General features: G+C 33.9%; 3 protein-coding genes across 3 annotated transcripts; all 3 read right to left on the reverse strand.

Moving 5' to 3' along the window:
- Positions 1-2,802: 2,802 nt before the first annotated feature.
- On the reverse strand, positions 2,803-3,699 carry LOC133873583 (NDR1/HIN1-like protein 10). Its single transcript, XM_062311316.1, has one exon. The coding sequence runs from the start codon at positions 3,594-3,596 to the stop codon at positions 2,970-2,972; it is 627 nt and encodes a 208-aa protein (XP_062167300.1). The 5' UTR covers positions 3,597-3,699; the 3' UTR covers positions 2,803-2,969.
- Positions 3,700-9,448: 5,749 nt separating this feature from the next.
- On the reverse strand, positions 9,449-10,580 carry LOC133873116 (NDR1/HIN1-like protein 1). Its single transcript, XM_062310838.1, has one exon. It carries the CDS (start codon positions 10,425-10,427, stop codon positions 9,798-9,800), a length of 630 nt encoding a protein of 209 aa, XP_062166822.1. The 5' UTR covers positions 10,428-10,580; the 3' UTR covers positions 9,449-9,797.
- Positions 10,581-12,822: 2,242 nt separating this feature from the next.
- On the reverse strand, positions 12,823-13,737 carry LOC133873032 (NDR1/HIN1-like protein 1). The gene has a single exon (XM_062310744.1). The coding sequence runs from the start codon at positions 13,653-13,655 to the stop codon at positions 13,026-13,028; it is 630 nt and encodes a 209-aa protein (XP_062166728.1). The 5' UTR covers positions 13,656-13,737; the 3' UTR covers positions 12,823-13,025.
- Positions 13,738-20,848: the final 7,111 nt, after the last annotated feature.

Here is a 20,848-nt window from a genome sequence, read left to right on the forward strand (position 1 = left end):
ACTTTCAAATCAAAAATAAAAAGAGACGCATAGGAGCGGAATCTCGATCCAAATCATCAAACTAGTTGTCTGCAGATTTAGCATTGACTGTTCATTTTTCTACATATCTTTTATCTATCTCCTAATAGAATATATGTAAATTTATTATTGAATATGTAGAAACTATATATAAATCTCATAAATTTAATGACGAATTTATAAAACAGAGATAAAAAAGAAAAAAAAAATGAAGATAATGAAAACAAATCTTTCACAAATAATTCTTGTGGTATCCGTTGTACCTTGTGATGCTGGTTCCGTGTCTCCAATTGTCCCTTTTTGAACTAAATAGACACAAGATGACAAGCACATCTGCACATGCCTGCCATCACAAAATAATGAAAGAGCTAAAAGGCCAATACCAAACGGCTCACCGGTTGTTTATGGCTGAAACAAATTCCAAAGAACAATTTAGGAGAACGGTAATCCCAATTAGGTGAATTTTAATAATGTCAATTTCTTCTTTTCTTTTTTTATCAGGGTATCCCACAATTCTATAGCCATGATGTACCTCGTTCGCTGAACGACTGGCCCACACAAGGTGGTAGTCGAACCTTCTGAGCGTAGTAACTACTTGTCAGGACTGCAAACTAATCCTTGGCCCAATGTCTGATGCCACTTCAGGCATTGGGCCTTAAATCGCAGGTAGATAGTCAGAAGCCCGAAGACCCCCCCTACACAACTTGGGTGGCTGGCCCCAAGAGAAAGTTTGCACTTAAAAAGTTTCGAACTCGTGACCTCATGAGTATCACACCCTAGAAGCTCCAAGCCTTAACCACTAGGCCAAAAATTATATATAATAATAATAATAATGATGAAATTGACATTATTAAAATTATAATCTCTTTGCATCGTATTAGAATCTTCTTAATTTCAATTGAAATAAAGAGGGACCATTTTTATGGTTTAGAGTCATGTTTATATATATAATATAGGGTAAATATATTGTCACGACGCCACGTATTGAAATTTTTAAATGACATGACGCTATATATATACATATGTGATTAGATTTAACAAAATAAAATCTAAAACGTAAAATTGAAGAAAATTCCAATAAAGTCTCAAACAAGCCTTTAGGCAATAGTTTTCAAAATTCTTAACCAAGAAAGGAGCTAAAAGCTCTTACGAGCAGGGTCCGGAGTCAAAAAATAAATTGCTCGTAAGGCCAATAGGTTAATTTTTTTTTTTACCTCAACTTTTTTTTTTTCTTTTAGAATTAAGAGAATGGTCATAGCCTATACCGACCCCATATTTTTTAACGAACGCATCAAACATATTGAGTTGAATTACCCTATCGTTTGGGACAAAATTCAGCAATACACTTACCAACTAGCTGTCTGAAGGCTAGAATAAAAGATTTAATTCTTTTACCAGCCAAATTTTTTGTTTTTGTTTTTTTTTTGTTTTTTTGTTTTTTTGTTTTTTTGTTTTTTTGTTTTTTTTAAGTTTTTAATCACACGTTCCTTGACGTACCAAAGAGCTTCTAATAAGGAGAAGTAACTTGTGGTGCTGTTTCCATTATCCATCATATCTCCAATTGTCACTGTTAACTGTTTCAACTAAACAGACACAAGCTGACAAGCACATGCCTGCTCTGCCATCACACAATGATATGACTTAACTAATGAAAGAACTAAAAAAAAAAAATTGAATAAATAAATAAAATAAAGAGAAACGATTTTATGAATTATATTAAATTTTACATATGTAATGATATATTTATTAAAATATCATTTAAAATTGTTAAATAATAACAGTTTACAACCCATTAAATTTAATAAATCAAATTTATAGATAATTGCACCACTGATATTTGAGGTTTGTCTAAATTACGAATAATTTTTTGTAATACTATAATTACAAATCATTCCTTGAACCTGTTTTCTGTTCACCAAATAATCAAAGTCCGTTAGTAAATTACAATATAAATGATATTTAGAGGTTGTCTCACTATTTATATGACGTGGCAAACTAACGTATTCTATTAATTTGGTGGACGAAAAATGAGTTTAAGAAGTGATTCTTAATTATAGTTTACCAAAAGGATCTTCCATTAACTTTTTGTATCACAAGGAGTGATCTATAATTTAGGTTACCAGTAGTGCACTTATCCCTACAATTTAAATCATAAAACGGAATTAAAAGGAAGAGAATCGTATTCTCTTTATGATTCCTCTTTCTATTGTTTAGATTAGAAAACATGATTTCTCTTTCTATTGTTTAGATTGTTTTTCTAATATTACTATTTAGGACAGCAAGTTGAGAAAAACTAAATGCAATTAGCAGTTTCTCTAATTTTTGGGTTTGAATATAAATTAAGATTGTACTTAAGATTTCTGGATTAATATTAAAGGATTTAAAACACAATTACTAGAATAAATTGCCAAGTGTAACGTATGGAAAGAAAAAAAAAATGGGAGAAATCTCCGCGCCTTAATTATCACGCAAAATCTTTTAATTCCATTAAGGAATCCTTTATTAGCCATATTAGGTACTACAGTCAGGCGCACCATGCGTGTGCAGAGCACGGAATCGGTTGGGCCCATGCGCTGTGCGCAACGGTCATATCTTGGGTGGATAGCTCTTATCCTCTCGACCTTTTGATTTTTGAGGATTACACGTGTATTAATCTGAGTGAGCAACTAAAAGTCAGACAGTTAAGTGATTCGCCCAATAACAAAACAACGAATCAATACGTTGAATGACAGCAACGCACCAAATACCAATTCCTAGGCATCATCATCATCATCACCAAGAACCGGAAAAAAAGTGCAACCACCACTAACTTTTTATATGTACGGAAACTCAATATGATTAAAAAATTAACAATAATAATGTTAAGAAAAAAAAATGAAAGAATAACAATAACAGGGAAAAGGAAAATCAAAGGCTCGATCAAAAAGAAAGAAGATCCGCCGGAAGATTGATCAGAAATCGAAGCTGCACTTGGTAGACTGAAACGTTGCAGGTGATGATGTGCCATTAGACTTGAGAGGAACGTTTAAGTCGCACTTGATCTTGGGCTTGAAGTGGCCGACCTTGAACCAACCGACCTTGAACCTGATGCGAAGATTTAGCCTGAGAGTAATAGCAAAAATCCCGTCGGCCTTATCCGAATCGAAGTTGGAGACCTCGCTGGTGCCCAGCGGGACCAATTGCTGCCCTTTGAAGACGGGGCTGAGAACAGACGTGTTCTTGTGCCCCTGGAAAAACGGTGCCGGAGTCTCGGTGTCGAACCGCTGGCCCTGGTAGTAAGCGTTGGCCTCGATGCTGTCGTAGTAGATGCCGATGCGCCTGTTGGGGTTCCTGACGGAGATGTTGAGGGCAAGGTTGTAGTGGAGCGTGTTGTCGCTGGTGGAGAAGTTGAACTGGGTGAGCGAGGCGTCGGTGACGTGGAACTTGACCTCGTTGGGGCGGAAGATGAGCCAGAAGACGAAGCCCACCAAGGCCACGATGACGAGCAGCGTGAAGAGGATTTGGAAGATTAGGCTTAGAATGCAACTGAAGAGGCACCCACAGAGGCAGCTGCAACAGCCGCAACCACCTTTCGCCATGCCTGACGGTCTTTCAGAGATAGAAAATTGCTTGCCTTTTCTCACTTGTGAGGAAAGAGCAAAAACCAATCGCCGATCTACGCTGTAATGTGGAAAACAGGAGGAGAAGAAGTGTGTATATATAAAGGGTTAGAGGAATATACGTTACGGCTTAGGATTAGAGGTAAGCCGCGTTGTGTGTGTGTTTTAATTTAATTTAATTTCAAGAAGACAACCGGAGAAGGATTCAGGCACTACCGCGTGAGATTTGTTATTGTGTGTGTGTGTGTGTGTGTCCATGTGAACCTGTCCTAGATATTGCCCGGTAACTACTTCCTAATAGCCAATGGAACAATTGACTTTTTATTATGATCGTTTGGTTAACTAGCTACTTCGATAATATCTCGGTTGATTTTATCAGAAAAATGCCCAAAATACAAATTCACCAGGTTGATTCCACCATAAACGCATGTCATTTGTCATTCCAGCTAAGATTCTGAAAATAATAAAAAAAATATATATATGTGAATAAATTATTTCACGCCAGCGTGTCAACATTGTGTCATAAACAGCAAAAATAACTCTTTATGAATGGAACGAGATATTTATGAGCCTGTTTGGTAACCTATTCTAATATTTTCAATTTTCATTTCATTTTTTTTTAAAATATCAAATCAAAAATATTTTAATTTTTTTATATTTTTTACATCATATCAATAATTTTTTATTACTATTCAAATAAAAAAATTTACTACAAAATAAATATTTTTACTTTTTTATAAAATATTTTTAAATTTTATATCATATCAATCATTTCATACTATTATCATCAAACGATGAATAAGCCAATAAGGAACCAAGCCATATTTTTAAACTACAATATGTAAATAAAATTCAACACCAGGAGTCATGGCCCTAACTCGGTAACTCCCTCAGTTCAGCCTGATAAGGGGCAGAACTATATGCTCTCAAGTTTTCTCCATTTTCTTCTTTTATTTTTTTTTAATTTTTTAATGGTACAAATAGAATACTGCCAAAAAAAAAAAAAAAAAAGGGTATATATGGCCATTGTGCCTTTATTTGTAGACTTTTTTTTTTTTTTTTAGATATGTTATTTGCACAAGTCTTACACAACAATACTGATGTGTACAGTATTTTTTTAAAAAAAAAAAAAAAAAAAATCAACCATTGAATATTTAGAACTCAAGTGTAGAAAAACAAATCCGATGGTTGATCATAAAAAAAAAAATTAGTAAAATTGTGTAAAAACTGTACAAGAATCATTACTCAAATGAAAAATGCTAGACACATCAATATTGTTGTGCAGCTATCATATCTCCGCTTTATTTACCTTTCCTTCGTGTGTATTGTGTTTATTTACTTTTAGATGCACTATTTTTCCGTTGGAACATTTTTTTTGTTCTTTCCTTTTTCAGGTGGTCGGTCTATAATATTGCTCGAAGGGAAATTAGTATATTACCATAATGTATTTTGAGATTTTGGTAAATCATTTCTTAGGCTTTTAATTTTTTGTAATTCACTCTCACAATTCTCTCGAATGACAATCGAATTCTTCTATATTATATTCCATTATAATTTTCATAGATATATATATATATATATATATAACTTCAATTATACGCCAGGCAGACAAGTTGAAAAGAAAATTACGAAAAAATAGGCACACGAAAAGTCTTTTTTTTAAAAAATAATTAAAAAAAAAATCCTTTGTGCATACCCACATAATACCAAGTGGCCAAAAGTTCCTGACTAACTTTAACGTCATCCATAAAATTAGCTTGATTTCCGTAGAAGATGTATTGTTTACACTTTACACCTTACAGCAACCGTCCTAATCATGAGAAAAAATAAAATCTTTGGTCCATGTTTCAAGCATATGTTTCCATATCAATTTAATAAATTTATTTAGAAGAATTTATTTTTTCGATCCAATTTTTTTTTTTTTTAAAAAATAATTGTCATTGTTGATGGTTGATTACTTGAATGGTGGAAAAAGGAAACTTAGTGGATTGAACTTTTGACACAAAGAGAATGAGATCAGCAACATGGTTATTGATATGAGCCTAGCCCAACCTGATGCAACTAGAAAAAGGTTGCAAGGCCCAAGAAAATTAAAAGGTTTAATTTCTAATCGGTCAGCATTCGCCAAATCTGCCAAATGGGCTTTCGCGGCTCCCGCAAATATCACTTGCAACTTGCAAGATTATGGATCGCTTGGTTTGTGGAATGAGTATTTCACTACCGGCTTCCTTTGTAGCTGAATGGGTGGTCGGCTAGCCACAAATGTAATGTAGGTTAATTTGTTTTTTATTTTAAAAAAAATATTAAAAATAAAAAATTGAGAGAATATAGAAAATAATGAGTGATTTATTATTATTTTTTTCTTCTAAAAAATGTAGTCTATTCATAAAGGAATAGTTATTCCTCATTTTTTATCGGAATAGTATTCTTCTTCGTAAGAGAATAGGAATAATTATTCTAAGAAATAGATCCCTATCGAACAAAGTAATGACTATTTCATAAGAATGGTCATTCCATTCCATATGTCTATTCTGCAAGCCAAACAAGACCTTAGTAAACGAGACATTTTAGCATTCACACCCTGATAGCCAAGACATTTGCTGAAACAAATTTCCTTGATGTTGCCCAAACCAAGGGAACACCAAGAGTGCTACCTTAGACTATTGCTTCCTTTAATGTTATTTTAATATCAAAAGTCTTTTTATTTTCAATTTTTCATCTAGCATTTATTTAAAAGAAAGTTTAAATGGTATAGTCGATAGAGAAATGATAAGAGAAGCTATTGTGAAGTTTATTTGAATATGGAAACAAAAAGTAATTTGGTTCCAAGATTTAAGGAATATATAAAGGAAGCTTGTGCTAGTGCTCTGGAGTAATAATTAATGCTAAAAGTCTCTCATGTGTCACTTTTGTTAGTTTTGTGTCCATAAAAAAATGATGTGGCTTTTAAAATTACCATTGAGCTTGTGATTAATCACTATTGAATTTTGATCAAATGAAGATTTTAAGAGTCACCTCATTTTTAGAAAGACACAAGAGTGACACATGATGGACTTTTAAAATTACTCAGTGCTCTAAGATGTATGTGCTTGAAAAAATTGGTAGTTAAAATAAAAACAAAAGTAATTTTTTTTAGCTAAAATGTTAAAAATGAAACGATGTGGCTGGGCTTGGGCTGGGAACACACGGAAAGGAATCTGTAAGATGTCCAGGCCCAGCTACCGCCTTGATTTTGGTTCGGACAGTCCGGATCCGGTCAATCGACAATAATTATCGTTTTGGTTAATCTCTCTGGTCGTGAAAACATTTTCTACGTGAATTATTGGACGGTGAAAAGGAAATGCCACTCACGGCCATTAAAGAAAAAGAGGTGTGATCGACTTAAAATAAAATAAAAGTGAAAATGACATATCAACTAAAAATCGACCCATTTGGTTTGCCATAATCCTAAAGGTTCTTAATTTTGAAATTTCCTCGTGCTAAGAGATTGGTGCATGTGTTTTTTTGCCATGAAACAACCTCTAGGATACATAGGATACTGGTTGACTGGTTCCATTTGCTAAAAATTCTATTTTCTGCCTTTTCTTTCTCTTTTAGAAAAAAAATATTAACAAATAACTTAAACACAAAACACTTTCAAAAGACACAAAAGCAGTTTTCACTTTTATGTAAGATGAAAACATTTTTTTTCAAACGAAAAACAAGAACAGCCTCCAAAATATATTAACAGACGGAGACACTATTTCTTGCGTGTGTGTTTGTCTTAGTCTAGATTGAAAATTGTCACCAAATGAAGGTCAATGGGTGATATGCCTGTCTATCTTGTTTTAAACAGGAACACAAAAAAAATAGTATTAAGAATCCTACATTGTCAAGGTATATCTAAGTTATGGGCTTTATAAACTTTGAGCTAATCTCTTATCTGAAGGTGTCTTTTGTGAAAGAGTAAGGCTCAATAAACTTTATCATGATATCAGAGCTTCAGGGCATTGGACAATGTTGGATCTTCTCTCCCGTTGTATTAAATAGGACAATTGTTTTATAAGAAACAAAAGAAAAAAGAAAAAAAAAAGGTTGGAATAAATTTCTCAAATCTAGTCTATTAAGTTTGCATGGATCAAAAAATTCATTTGATTTTCACATGCATTTTTTAATTCTCACATATTTTTACATGGCAATTTATTCTTATTTTCTCTAACACAATTGGGTTAGAATTTTTTGTTCAAAAGAATAATATGTTATATGGTGAGAAGTTCATTGGATTATAATTTCTATCGTGGTAGGACATTGCATCTTCATAATGGCTAGGGCCGCCTAGGTGACTGAAAATGCAAAAACCCACTTGTTTGCCGTGGTAGGAGCATGCAGGATAGGACAATATTGTTTCCCTCAAATTTAAACCAAGTTTATTAAATTGCCGTCCTCCTTAAAACATGTAATATTTATATGTATTTTTAATAAGATTTACAAAGCATGTGACATTTGTCCTTAGAGCACGAATTCGACGTGCTCGTGTGAGAAATCACGTGCTATAAAAATATAAATGATCAATTTAATTGAGTGGATTCCGCGAATTTCAACAGAAAATTTTGTTTTCTATTTATATAAATATCTTGGAACGCCAAAATAAAGAGTTCATGCATGGCACTTCACTGACCGGTACACCGACACTCAACCTAGCTTTATAAGCCATTGCTTGATCATTATCCTTCAAAGCAGAAATAAAAATAATAATAATAATGTTCAAAATTATACTTTTATCCCGCTTTGTTGACCTTACACTGCCAATCTACCCTACCCAATAATACAAAATTAATGTGATTGGCCTATGTGTGACGGCCATTTTGGCATGAACCCCTACCTTGGCTTTCAGAAATAGTGCACATCCCATGCTTGGGTGTTGGGTGGATGAAATATATGACTAACTTTAAGAGAGAGATTCTCTTTTCCCTTTCCCCGTATAAAAATAAAAATGAAAGGGAGATAAGGATCATCGTTTAAACACGTAATGGAAAAGTCCCTTTCTAACAAGCTATTATTATTTAGGTAGGGCAGGTGAGCCGGGAGTGAAAAGGACCACCACCACCACCAGTACCAAGCCCACGCGGCAGATAAACCCACCCCAAACACGCCTAAACTAAACTCCCGATAATTCAACACTTCCGACCACTCTTACTACTTTCGTAGAATGAGTGAATTTCTTCCAAGCAAAATTTGGTAGTCTAGTTAGGGTGCGTTTGTTAATGTATTTTAACTGGGTTTTTTTTTTTTTTGAAAAAATATTTCAATGTAATATAAATGGAAAAAAAAAATGATGAATTATTTGTTAATCTATTTACAGAAAACAAAAGGTGTTTCTTGAATGGCCACCCATGCATGCACCACAGCCTTTCAACATGGGCAACCCAGAGATGAACCGTTTCGTCCTATTCAATATATATATAACTCTAGTGATGTGTTTTCTTCATTTTTTTTTTTTTTCTGTGGTCGTGGCTAATTTTAGGGACTTTTAAAATCCACGACAATACCAATAATTAATTTGAAAACAGAAATCAAATAGAAAAATGATATTTTGTTTATTTAATTTAGTTCATTAAACTGACATTTGTCATTATAATTACTCTCAAATATTGCATTTTTAATAAAATTAACACATTACGTGCATTCTCACATGCATCTAATAGAGTGTATCATTTATTAAATGTGAGAATTAGTGATGTCAATTAAATACTCGATCCAATTTTAAAGAAAATTTTGTCCTTTAAATAAATAAATGAAAAAGGCAACTTAAGTGAACAACGAGGAAGCAATAATAGGAAAATGAAGGAAAATGACAGCACAACCGCCGAAGAGACGCTCATTTCATATCTATTAAAGACACTTCACATTTATATAATGAATACAACTTGTCACCGATTGTAATTTTGCTATTTGTCTCATATATATATAATTTTTTTTTTTTTTTTTATTCTCATTTTCTCAGCTTATTCTTTAGCAAAATGTACAATTCAGGCACTTAATCCGACGTATACCGAAAGAAGACAGAGATAGAATTAAACACAGAATTAAAAAGTTTAAAAAAAAAAAAAAGTGGAAAAATAAGCACGAAACTAACGGCAGAGACTGAGAGAGAGAGAGAGATCAACGATACTCAACGGCCGGGCCCGGGCGGAACCATGTTCATACGTTAACACTGCAACTCGTCACCAGCTGGTACTTAATGGCGTTATTGCCGACTATAACACCGGTGGTCCTGGTGCCAAAGGTTATGTACGCGGGACACCTCACGTAGAGATGGTATCGGCCGGAGATAAAGGTCCCGACTTTCCATCTGACCCGTCCGTCGATCCTGATCGTGAGCTGCACGGCCCCACTGGCCTGGTCCTGGCCGAGCGCGACTGAGTTGTAGGGGGCGACGGGCACTTCGTTGCCGTAGATGAAGGGGGACCAGACGTTGATCTCCTTGTGGCCCTGGTAGGTGGGGGGGATGGCGGTGCGGAGGGTGATCTGCTGGCTGTGATAGGAGGCGTAGACGTCGAGCCTGTCGTAGTAGATGCCGATCTTGTCGTTGGGGTTTCGGGCGGAGAGGGTCACCTGGAAGTTGGAGGTGAGGAGGTTCGGTGTGGAGAGGTTGAAGGCGTAGACGGTGGCGTCTTGGAGGATGAACCTGGGCTTGTTGGGTTGGAGGATGGCCCAGACAAGGAGCACCACCACCAGAACGATGAAGGCGAGGACAAGTATTGCAGCGCACAGCCGCCTGAAGAACCTTCGCCGCTTTTGCCCGTGGCTGCCGCAGTCCTTGGCCGACATGTTGCTAGTGATAGCAGTGAGAGGAAAGAGGTTTGGTAGGTTGACTAGAGGTAGAGGAAGAGGAAGGGAGGGATGGGACCTCCTCCTATGCTTTTGTGAGAAGAGAGTGCCGTGCGACGAACGCCTTGCGTTCGTGTGTTTAAATAAAGCTTTGGCTAGCTGTTTGGGTTTTGAAGAAAGATGAAGATATGGGCACCACTTCTACATGTATGGTGTAGAAAAATATGGTATCTATTCATGATTCATGATACTACTCACTGTATCATGATAACATATTTACTATATATGTAACAATATACATCATTAAATTTATAAATTTTAAACAATAAAATAAATTATCTACATTTCACTCGAATCAGTGAAAATTGTACCCTTTTTTTTTTTTTTTTTCTTTTTCTTTTTGTTGAAGTTGCATAAAGTGCGTAGTTTAACAGATATGATGGTGTAATATAAATTTATGGGATGATAATAGTAAGTGGATTAAAGAAATGGTACTATAAAATTCCGTTCAAATGAGACTTTCAGTGCCATTGGAGGTTAAACATTATCATATTAGACGGGTTTAACATCGGTAATACGTGGAGAACCTAAAGAGCAGTTTTACATAATGCGATTACGTATGTACGTCCTTTCTTTGTTTTTCACCTCCGCTTGGATTAGGTAATTAATATGGCTGCCATTAGTTAAAGCAGTTATTGAAAAAAAGTATAACTCTCTATTTTAATTAATGTTTTTTTTATACTTTCTCGAATAAATTCTTTATTCTAACTTTTTTTTTTTTAAAATATTATTTTGTGTGGAAGATAGTGAAAGAAAGAGGGAGAGAGAGTGTACAATAGAAGGAAATGAAAAGAGATAAAACAATAAAAAATTGTTTGTAGTATAAATGGGGAATAAACTCTTTTATTTACTATTTACACTAAAAGAAAAAGTTATATTCGATCTGTTTATAAACTATTTTATTTATTCTGTTGAAAATACTCTTAATTGAATTCGGATCCAACAATTTTTAATTTTTTAGGCCAAAAATAAATAAATTTCATAAAAACGTTCAAATTATTAACAACACGTAGGTGAGGAGAATCTTTGTCACGGTACAAGTAGATCGAGCCACACTAGCAGCAAAGAGTTTGTACGCAATCCATAAATTGATAAATTCGTAGGTCTGAACGCAGTACATAAATTTTATTGGAAGTTTCAAGTCTGTAAAGCAAGAAAATGCAGTAATGGATGACAAGTGGGATCGGAGTTATGGCCGGCGTCGTCAATTTTGTCGTGAAAATGAAAATGAAAATAAATTAAATTAAATGTGTGGGAAGCTTCCCTTCTGTACGTCAATCAAAACTTAGGAAGATAAAAAGGCAAAAAGTTCCCACTGTTCCTTTTTCATGTGTGCGCTCAAACTAACAGTGTTCAGTCACCGTTGGATGTGGATCTCAGGGAATGCCCTAGCGACACGTTTAACGGCCTCGTGGGCCCACTTATCATGACAGAGAGAAAAAGGCCACAGCACAGCCGACCGACTTTTCCCATGGTTTCCAGAATATTCATACGCCCACCCACTAAAGCCTAAAATGAATGAATGATATTTTTTTTTTTTTGAAAGGGAATGAATGATAATTGGGTGATAATGATAAATTTAACCGCAAAATTTAACAAATCCCAATAACTTTATGTAAATAATCCGATTATATATGATAATTGAATCCAAAATAAAAATAAAAATCGCACTTCTCATTAAATTCTGTGAAGGCTGTAATTAATTACCAATTCAACCAACGCCCATATGCCAAGTTGGCATTTACGTAAGGTGATGACTTCATAAGGTGACGTACTTTTTTTTTCTTTTTCATTTTCTTTTTAAATAATGTTAAATATTCTAATCTAGAAAAAAAACTTTTTCTTCAAAAATTGCAGTGATTGCTTATTTTCTTCATTTATCCTATGGTAAATTGCTTTTTTTTTTCTTTTTTTTTTTTTCTCTACTGGAAATTGAATTTTTATTTCGTGTGTTTGTTTCTTTGATCGCACATGTCAAATTTCACTACAACAAGCAAAGTTTTCTCTAGAAATCTACAAGATTAGGAATAATTAATTGGCAGATCGAGTAAAACTTAAACTACCGACAAACCCATAACTTTAGGTTCACGCTATTTCTATACTCTTAAACGTAATCATGACAGGCAACTGGAGTGAACAGCTAGCCAATATAAAACTACGCAAACGCAACTTGTCGACGATTGTTGTATTTTTCTGTTCATTTTCTCGATTTGCTGTTTAGTGAAAAAAAAAAAAAAAAAAAAAAAAAAAAAAAAAAAAAAAATTCTCACATTTGAAATACATAAAAAATTAAAAAAAAAATTAAAAAAAAAAATTACTTTCCTAAAACCCAAAATAAAAAAGCGCTTTTTCAAAACTATTATCCAAGGTACGAAGCAGACAGGTATTTAATTGAACACAGACAAATATTTATAAACAAAAAAGGAAAAAAAGAGGGAAGCATAATAAACAAGAAACTAACCCTTTCAAAAAAAAAAAAGAAAAGAAACTAACGGCGTTAAATAGAGAGATGGAGAATGCTCAATGGCCCCACCACGTTCATGCGCTAACGCTGCAACTCTGCAGAAACTGGTACTTAACGGCGTTTTCTCCCACCACAATACCGTTGGTCCTGTTCCCGAAGTTTATATAAGCGCGACACCTCACGTTGAGACGGTGACGACCATAAATAATGCTGCCAGCTTTATATCTGACTCCTCCATCGATCTCGATGGTGAGCTGCACGGCCCCATTGGCTTGGTCCTGCCTGAGCAACAGGGCATTGTAGGGGGAAATTGGCACGGCAGTGCCGTAGATGAAGGGTGACCAGACGTTGGTGTCCTTTTGGCCCTGGTAGGTGGGATGGATAGCGGTGCGGAGGGTGATTTGCTGATTGCAGTAGGTGGCGTAGACGTCGACTTTGTCGTAGTAGACCCCCATCCTGTCGTTTGGGTTGCTTGAGGAGAGGGTGACCTGGAAGGTGGAGGTGAGGAGGTTTGGGGAGGTGACGTCGAAGGCGAAGACGGTGGCGTCCTGGAGGACGAAGTTGGGCGTGGAGGGCTTGAACACGGCCCTGAGGATGAGGAACGTCACCAGACTGATGGAGCCGACGATGACAATGCCCCAGAAGATTCTCTTGAGGATCTTGCGCCGCCATGCCCACTTGTCGCAGCAGTGCTTGCCCGACATGCCGCAGGTCGGATCAGAGCTGTGAAGAGCTTGTTGTGCGATCGATGAACGCCTTGTGTGGTGTGTGTGTGTATATATATATACACTGGTTTTAGTATTTGAAGAAAGATGAAGACATGAGCGCGTTAGTTGTGCTTATGCATGCATGGAATATGGTATTTGTTTACTACACAAAAGGTCAATGGAAAAACTATATTTTATTGTTTTAAATTTCTCTTAATCAGTCAAATTGATGCTCTTCTGGATTGCAATAATGGCAATGATTACCTATATAACCTAGCTTAGCGAACACGACGAAGTGATTTAAATTAATCAATTAAAATAACTACACAACTGCATCAGAAAAATCGATCGTACTCATTAAATTCTTTTCTATGGAGTTAGTAATGTTGAGAAATATTGCATGCTTCATTGCTTCATTGCCATTCGAGTTTAAAGATTAGCATACGGCCAAGACCATGTGCCAATTTGGAGCTTAGATAATGTGATGACTTAGTTTTAGTTCTCACCTCCACCAGAGTAGTCATCAGTTGTTTTAATAAAAACATCGACAATGTTTTTTGTACTTTTAACACAAAAATCAAACAAACTCTTAGATGGTCTCGTTACTATAATCAAAAAAAAATTTGATGAGTGAACAGTATTAGTCACCAACAATAATAAGTATTGTTTATTCACCAAATTATTAAAAAACTATAAAAATTTGGTCATTTCTCTCTATATATATATATTTATTTTATTTATTCTTTCTCACGTACAACTTTGTTTCGTTATACAATATTTTAGGTTAAAAGAGTATTTTTATTTTCTCTTAAACTACAATATTTCCACAGTGCTTTAGACATCCAATGCCGTATAAATTTCTTGTTCACACATTCTAACAGGTTTTGTGGAATTGAAGGGGTATGTTTGGATAGCATTTTATTTTTGATTATTTTTTAAAAATATGTTTTTGTAGATTTTTTAAATTCAAATTCTATTCAAGTTTTATCAAACTTTTTTCAATTTTGTTTCGAGTACTCCAAACCATCCAAACATAATTTTAAAAAAGAAATTTTGTTAGTATTCACAATTTTAAATATGGTAAAGAATAATATAATATAATACAAAATTTCAAAAACATCACCATTAGAATAAGGCAAATATTCAAAAACATAACTGTGAAGAAAAAATAAATATTCAAAAAAATTAAATAGAGAAAGAATAAAGAAATATGAGGCTGCTTGGGTGCATTAAAAAAGTAGCTCACCAAAATACAAAACAGTAATTTTTTACTAGTTTGACTAGTAAAATTTGGTGAGAATATTAAGAATTAATACTCTTATTGGTTTCTTTATATCTTCGTCTGTTTTGACTTTAAGAACTATATATGTTTTATTATTGATAAATTTTTATTGGAAGTTAAACTCTGTGAGCAAGAACTTAATCCCTCCTAGTGGATGATAAATTTGGATTGGAGCTCGCTGGCAGTCGATTGTCTCATACGATTATAATAATTTAAATGATATGGTCCTGCCAATTAAAAGCGTTACATTTTCATCCCTATATTTTATTTATTTTTTCATCCCTAGAAAGATGTTCGAACCCTTGGCCTTGGGTGTGCGCTGTAAGTCCAGTCAATAAGGGAAGCTTCCTATGACCTTGCCAGGCTGCCACTCAAAAACAAATAAAATAATTGATGAAAAAAAGATGGATGACTTTTCTGTGCGCATGTGCTTTACAGGATGAAAGTGTCTAAATAGTAAAATGTTAGATTTACAACACCAACATAAAAAGTGCACAATAATATGATAGTGGGCGTAGGAATTAAATCCCGTCTAAATTTGTGAGCGCCTTAATCACCGTTGGATGTTGATCAGATTCTTGGGCCCACTTACCCTGCAGGAGGTGCTGATCCCAGCTAAGCTAATGGACTTTTTCTTTTGTTCGAGAATATACGCCCTACCTGCTAGCTAAAGCCTGACATTGATGTAACGAGGAAAAGAATCAATATATATATCGTATCATTATATTGGTGACAAAAGATTTCGTTTGTAATTAATCAAATTGGGCTAAAACACATGATGAATACACACAAAAAGAAAAAAAAAAACAAAAAAAGAGTTCAATTACAGCATGCTTGAAAGTTCATACATCTCATTTCTTTCCACCAATTATTGATGCTTAAAAAGATCATCATCTTTCTCGTAAAGAAATTAAGCTAGCAACCCTTTTTTCTTTTCTTTTTTAATCTTAAACCTTTCTTTTTCTTTGAGTATAATAAGTTATTGAGTTTGTTCCATAATAGTTTTGAAAAGTTTTTTTTGGTTTTCTTTTGAAAAATAAAAATAAAGAGTTTAATGTGATATAATGGTGAGACGAAGTGTTTTTGTTGCTTTCAAGTTTAAAAAGAGTTTTGTCTTTTAAATTGTTTGTTAATAATTTTAATAAAAATTATATTTTTATTTTTAAAAAATATATATATATATATATTATTAAAACCATTAGGCATTAGTGAAGGAGCTTATCAAGACCATAAATGGTTCAAAAAGTTCTCCTCAGCATGAAAAGAGCTTTGTTACTTGTTACATATATATATATATATATATATATATATATATATATATATATATATATATATAACTTGCTCCAAATTGCTTGAGAAGGATAGACACAACTATTTTTTTTTTTTTCTTTTTTTTTTTGGCTACGTACCAAACTTGACCGCTTCCCACTACTTGCCGGCAACTTCGCCAAGTCCAAGTCTACCAAGTAAAAAAATTTAAAGCATTATAAAAAAGAAGAAAGGCTTTCCAGTCTCTTTCTCATTGTCGGTAATTACGCTGATTTGTTGACAATTCAGCTACCATGCATGCATCATCTCCCTCACACATTTATTTATTCAATTTCTTTCGATTTAATTATAGTAGTAAAGTTAGAGTCCACAAGTTCAGAGAGGACAAGCAATCGGTAGTTAGGACTAACACTATTGTAGCATTCACATCCGTCTCAACACTTTTTCTTTTTCTTTTCTATTTTATTTATTCACTTTTTTAAAGTGCTTATATTCTACTCTCATTTTCATTATTCATTTTTACTACTTTATTTATTTGTTTTAAATAATTTTTTTTATTTTTTATTGAGAATTTCAAATTTTTATCTAAATTATTGATCGAGCTAAATACAACTATTTTTGTTCCCATTTTAACATCCCGTGCGTGTGAAACCATCTTTCAGTCCACTTCTTTCTTTCTTTTTTTTATCTTATTTTATTTTATTTATAATTAATTATCTTATGAACGTGGTGAATCACGTGATCGTCCATTCAAAAAGAGTGGCCGACAGTCTGAAAATTTCCTAGGATGTTATACATAGGTAGTAACCTAGTAGGTAGATCATCTATTCTGGACATGTGGCTGCTTCTGGTTCCTTCCAATTGAAAACGCTATGTTTTTATCCTTGTATTCAATGTGTCCAAACCAGTACGTCCGAGAATGATAGATTACTAATCTCTAATTATATTCCTAGCAACTTGATCTTGACACTTTAATTTATAATAATAAATATGAATAAATTTTTTATTCAAATAACATGTGAAAATTTTGAACATTTTGAATACATATCAATTTAATGAATTGGATTAAAAAAAAAAAAAAATTCTTTAACCCAGATTAGTGAAAAACTTGGTCCATAAAACATAATCACTAGCAAACAAGAGATCGTGAACAAATAGGCAACCACATAAAGTGTTCCCAATTATAAGAAAAAAGAAAATGAACCAAAGTTGATTACAAATCTTGGTCTTTTATTTACACGTACGTACGATAAAAGACTCGATATGAAATTATTGACCGATTACTTGGGTCTTATTGTAATTTAATAATCTAAAGGACCATTTTTAGAAGAATTTCATTTGTTAAATTATTAGTTATTTGAAAAGAGATAAGGTTCGAGTTTAAAATATTTTCTCTAGAAATTAAAAAATTTATAACTTACTCTTTACAAACTAACGTGGTGCTAATATGGTTTTTGTCACGTAAGATACCACATCAATTTGTAAATTAAAGAATTGCAATGAAATTGGTAATATAATTATCTCTAGCATTTTTCTTAATTTAATACCATGTTAAATTATTAATTATCTCAAAATTTTAAATTAATAAATAAGGATAAATTTAATGACTTAGTAAATATTCTAAATTACCGTAATTTATCTTTACTGGTATGTATGTTTTATGTTTATCTTCTAAATATCCAGCATTCAGTTTTGTCATATGTATTTGGTCCATTTCCATTAGTTAGATTCATAAGACAAGGAGGAGTGAGAAGACTAAGTTTGGACAAAATATAAGAATCTTATATATATATATATATATATTAAGGGTGTACATGTTGATGCAAATGCGATTATTTACAGTATTCGCATCTGCGTCCGCAAAACATAGATATCACTTTTAAATTTCCGCATCTGTGTCATTTTTTTACTATCTACATCCGCATAGTTATTGTGGTTATCAAGTGTGACTATTATCTACTATATATTGGTAAAGCACAGTTGAAAATTTATGAGGCTATTTTAAAATCGGTTATAAGTTAATGAGGCTTTTTTTATATTTGTCCCTAACTATAATATATATAAAAATATATATTATAAATAAATGATATCGCATCGGCATACCCTACAACCACTACCCACATCTGCACATGCAAACAGTAATTTTTGCTAACCTCATCCACATCCGCATGTGCTTATAGTGAATAGCGAATACGAGCGTTTATACACTTTATATATAGAAAAATAATTCTCTTATAATTCTCACATAATTGTGGTCCCACACAATGTAAGAGTTGTGTGAGGAATTTTAAGGAAATCACTTCCCTTTTATATATATATATATTTGGCTCATCTCTGACAAGAATTGAGTAGTTAGAAATTTTCTTTCTTATTTTTTTCTTTTTCTTTTTAAAATTAGAATATAAGGTGTACGTATAAAAGATATTATAAAAAAAGTATTTAAATAACAATTGAAAATTGAAAATTCCATGGTACAGCAGGAAAGAAGGGGAATGGTGATCGAGGTGCATATATGGGTTGGATAAGAGTAGGCAGGCTAGGCATCATAGAGAAACAAAGAGGAGATTCGAGCACATGCATGTGGTGGACTTTTGTGGCTACTGTCAAGATCCTAAAAAGGGGTTTCCTTCCATGCACTTGCACTGACATCCAAGCTGATTCTTATCCCCCACGTTTGTTGTACTCAATACTCTCATACAAAGTCCCTACAAGATCTTCTTTGAACCTCCCAAGTCTATATCCTAGATTTTTCCTTCGCTTCCCTTGAAAAATCGGCCTTCAAGCTATTGCTGCCTTCACCCAACCATTTGGGCGCGTGTAATTTTTCAGTGATTTGTCTTTCCTTCTTCTGACTGACGGTGCAACACACCACTGTCTGAAAGCACTAAAGAACACATTGAGAAAAATTATCATTGTCCGACACTCGAACACAATAGTCTCACTCTTGTTCATTGGGAGGCAAGAAATTAAAATAGCTATAAAGTAATGCTCAAGGCTTTCTCCGATCCATACAACTATTGCTTGTCGTCTGACAATCGGAAGGCGTAACACATACATGGCTTCTAGTAATTAACCGAGAAAATGCTCATATGGGCGCTCTAAGTTGATATCGTCTTTTTGCTATACTTAAAAAATTAATTTCATATTAAAAAGATGAATTATTTAAATAGAGTGAATAGATTATAGAGAATCTTATAAGCGAATAATTTCTTAATCTTAATCTTAAATAGGGTTGGACTTTATATATAATTTTAAAGAGTTATAATTACAACTTTCAGCTTGAAGTGACAGAATTGGCCGGTGTAACTAACTCTTTGTTGGATGGTTAGACTTTTCTTTGAGTTGGAATTGATGCCACTGATTTATCCCTAACCATTTGGGCGCGTTTAGTATACTCTCTCTTCTTTGCTGTGAGGATTTTACTTCAACCTTCAAACTGATGGGCTAATGGTTGGTGAAAGAGACAAGAACAAAATAAAAAAAAAGGTGGATTGGAATAAAGCATGGGTGAGAAGAACTAGTCTCGATTGGAGTGGGGAAATGGAATTCTCAAGGCAAGAAAACTCCAAACTCAATAATAGAAGTGAGAAAAAAGTGGTTTCTGGAATCAAAATTATTACAGTTTTTAATCAAAACTAAACTGATTAGATTGCTGATTAAACAGCCATGAAAGGGCTTTCAAGAGCTTCTTAACTAACCCAGAAATAAAAGTGAAGTAGCGGTACTCGTACTCTCAAATATTCACTTTCTAACGTGATAATCAAAATTACCTTAAACGCTATAAATATTTTCATTTGATATTAATTCGAGAGATAGCGATCGAGAAATTTCTCGTAAAAGTAAAACATGCAGTGATATCTTGATCAAGGCCCAGATTCGTTTGGGTGTTTCCATCACTATGATTAATGATTATACAAATTATAAGTAATAAAAAATGAATTGAATGAAAAAGACTTACATGTTACGTAAATTAATTAGAAATAGTGAGTTAATTAATTTACTCATAATGAAAGGCAGATAGATGGGCCTCATAACAATGACATCCACGTTCATGTACGTCAATCTACAAGGCAAGTTTAAGAAAATAATCAATGTGACGGCAACTGCAAGTTTTCCTCGTTCTTTTTTAATTTTGGGGTTATAGGTTCTTATTCTTCGTTTGTTTCGGCGTAAAATGATTTCTAAAAAATGGTTTCGGTATTTGGTAGGGGCAAAAATAATAATCAACCGAAAAATGATTTCCGTTTGATAAAAAATACTTAATAAATTTCGGAAAATGATTTACGCTTTTTAAAAGCGTAAATCATTTTCCGTAGAGGGTAGATGTAGTCGATTCTCTTTTAAACAACGCAGTCGACCTTTACGTTCAAGCAGTTGACTATTGCCGAATTTTGACAAGTCAAATTCTGACTCCAGTAGGTGCCAGAATTCAACAAATTAAGCCGGAATCCGGCGACGTCCGGCAGATGTCGCCGGATTCCGGAGATACCATGCCAGATTCCGGCCAGAACTCCAGAGATTCGGCCATCTGGCCTGAATCCTGGACGAATCCGGCCGTTCTGGCCGGATCTTCAGCCATCTGGCAAGGATACTAGCCAGGATCCTGACCCGACCCCCGGCATCTGGCCGGATCTGGCTG

This window comes from Alnus glutinosa, chromosome 7, assembly GCF_958979055.1.
Source record: "Alnus glutinosa chromosome 7, dhAlnGlut1.1, whole genome shotgun sequence".
Taxonomy (NCBI): Eukaryota; Viridiplantae; Streptophyta; class Magnoliopsida; order Fagales; family Betulaceae; genus Alnus; species Alnus glutinosa.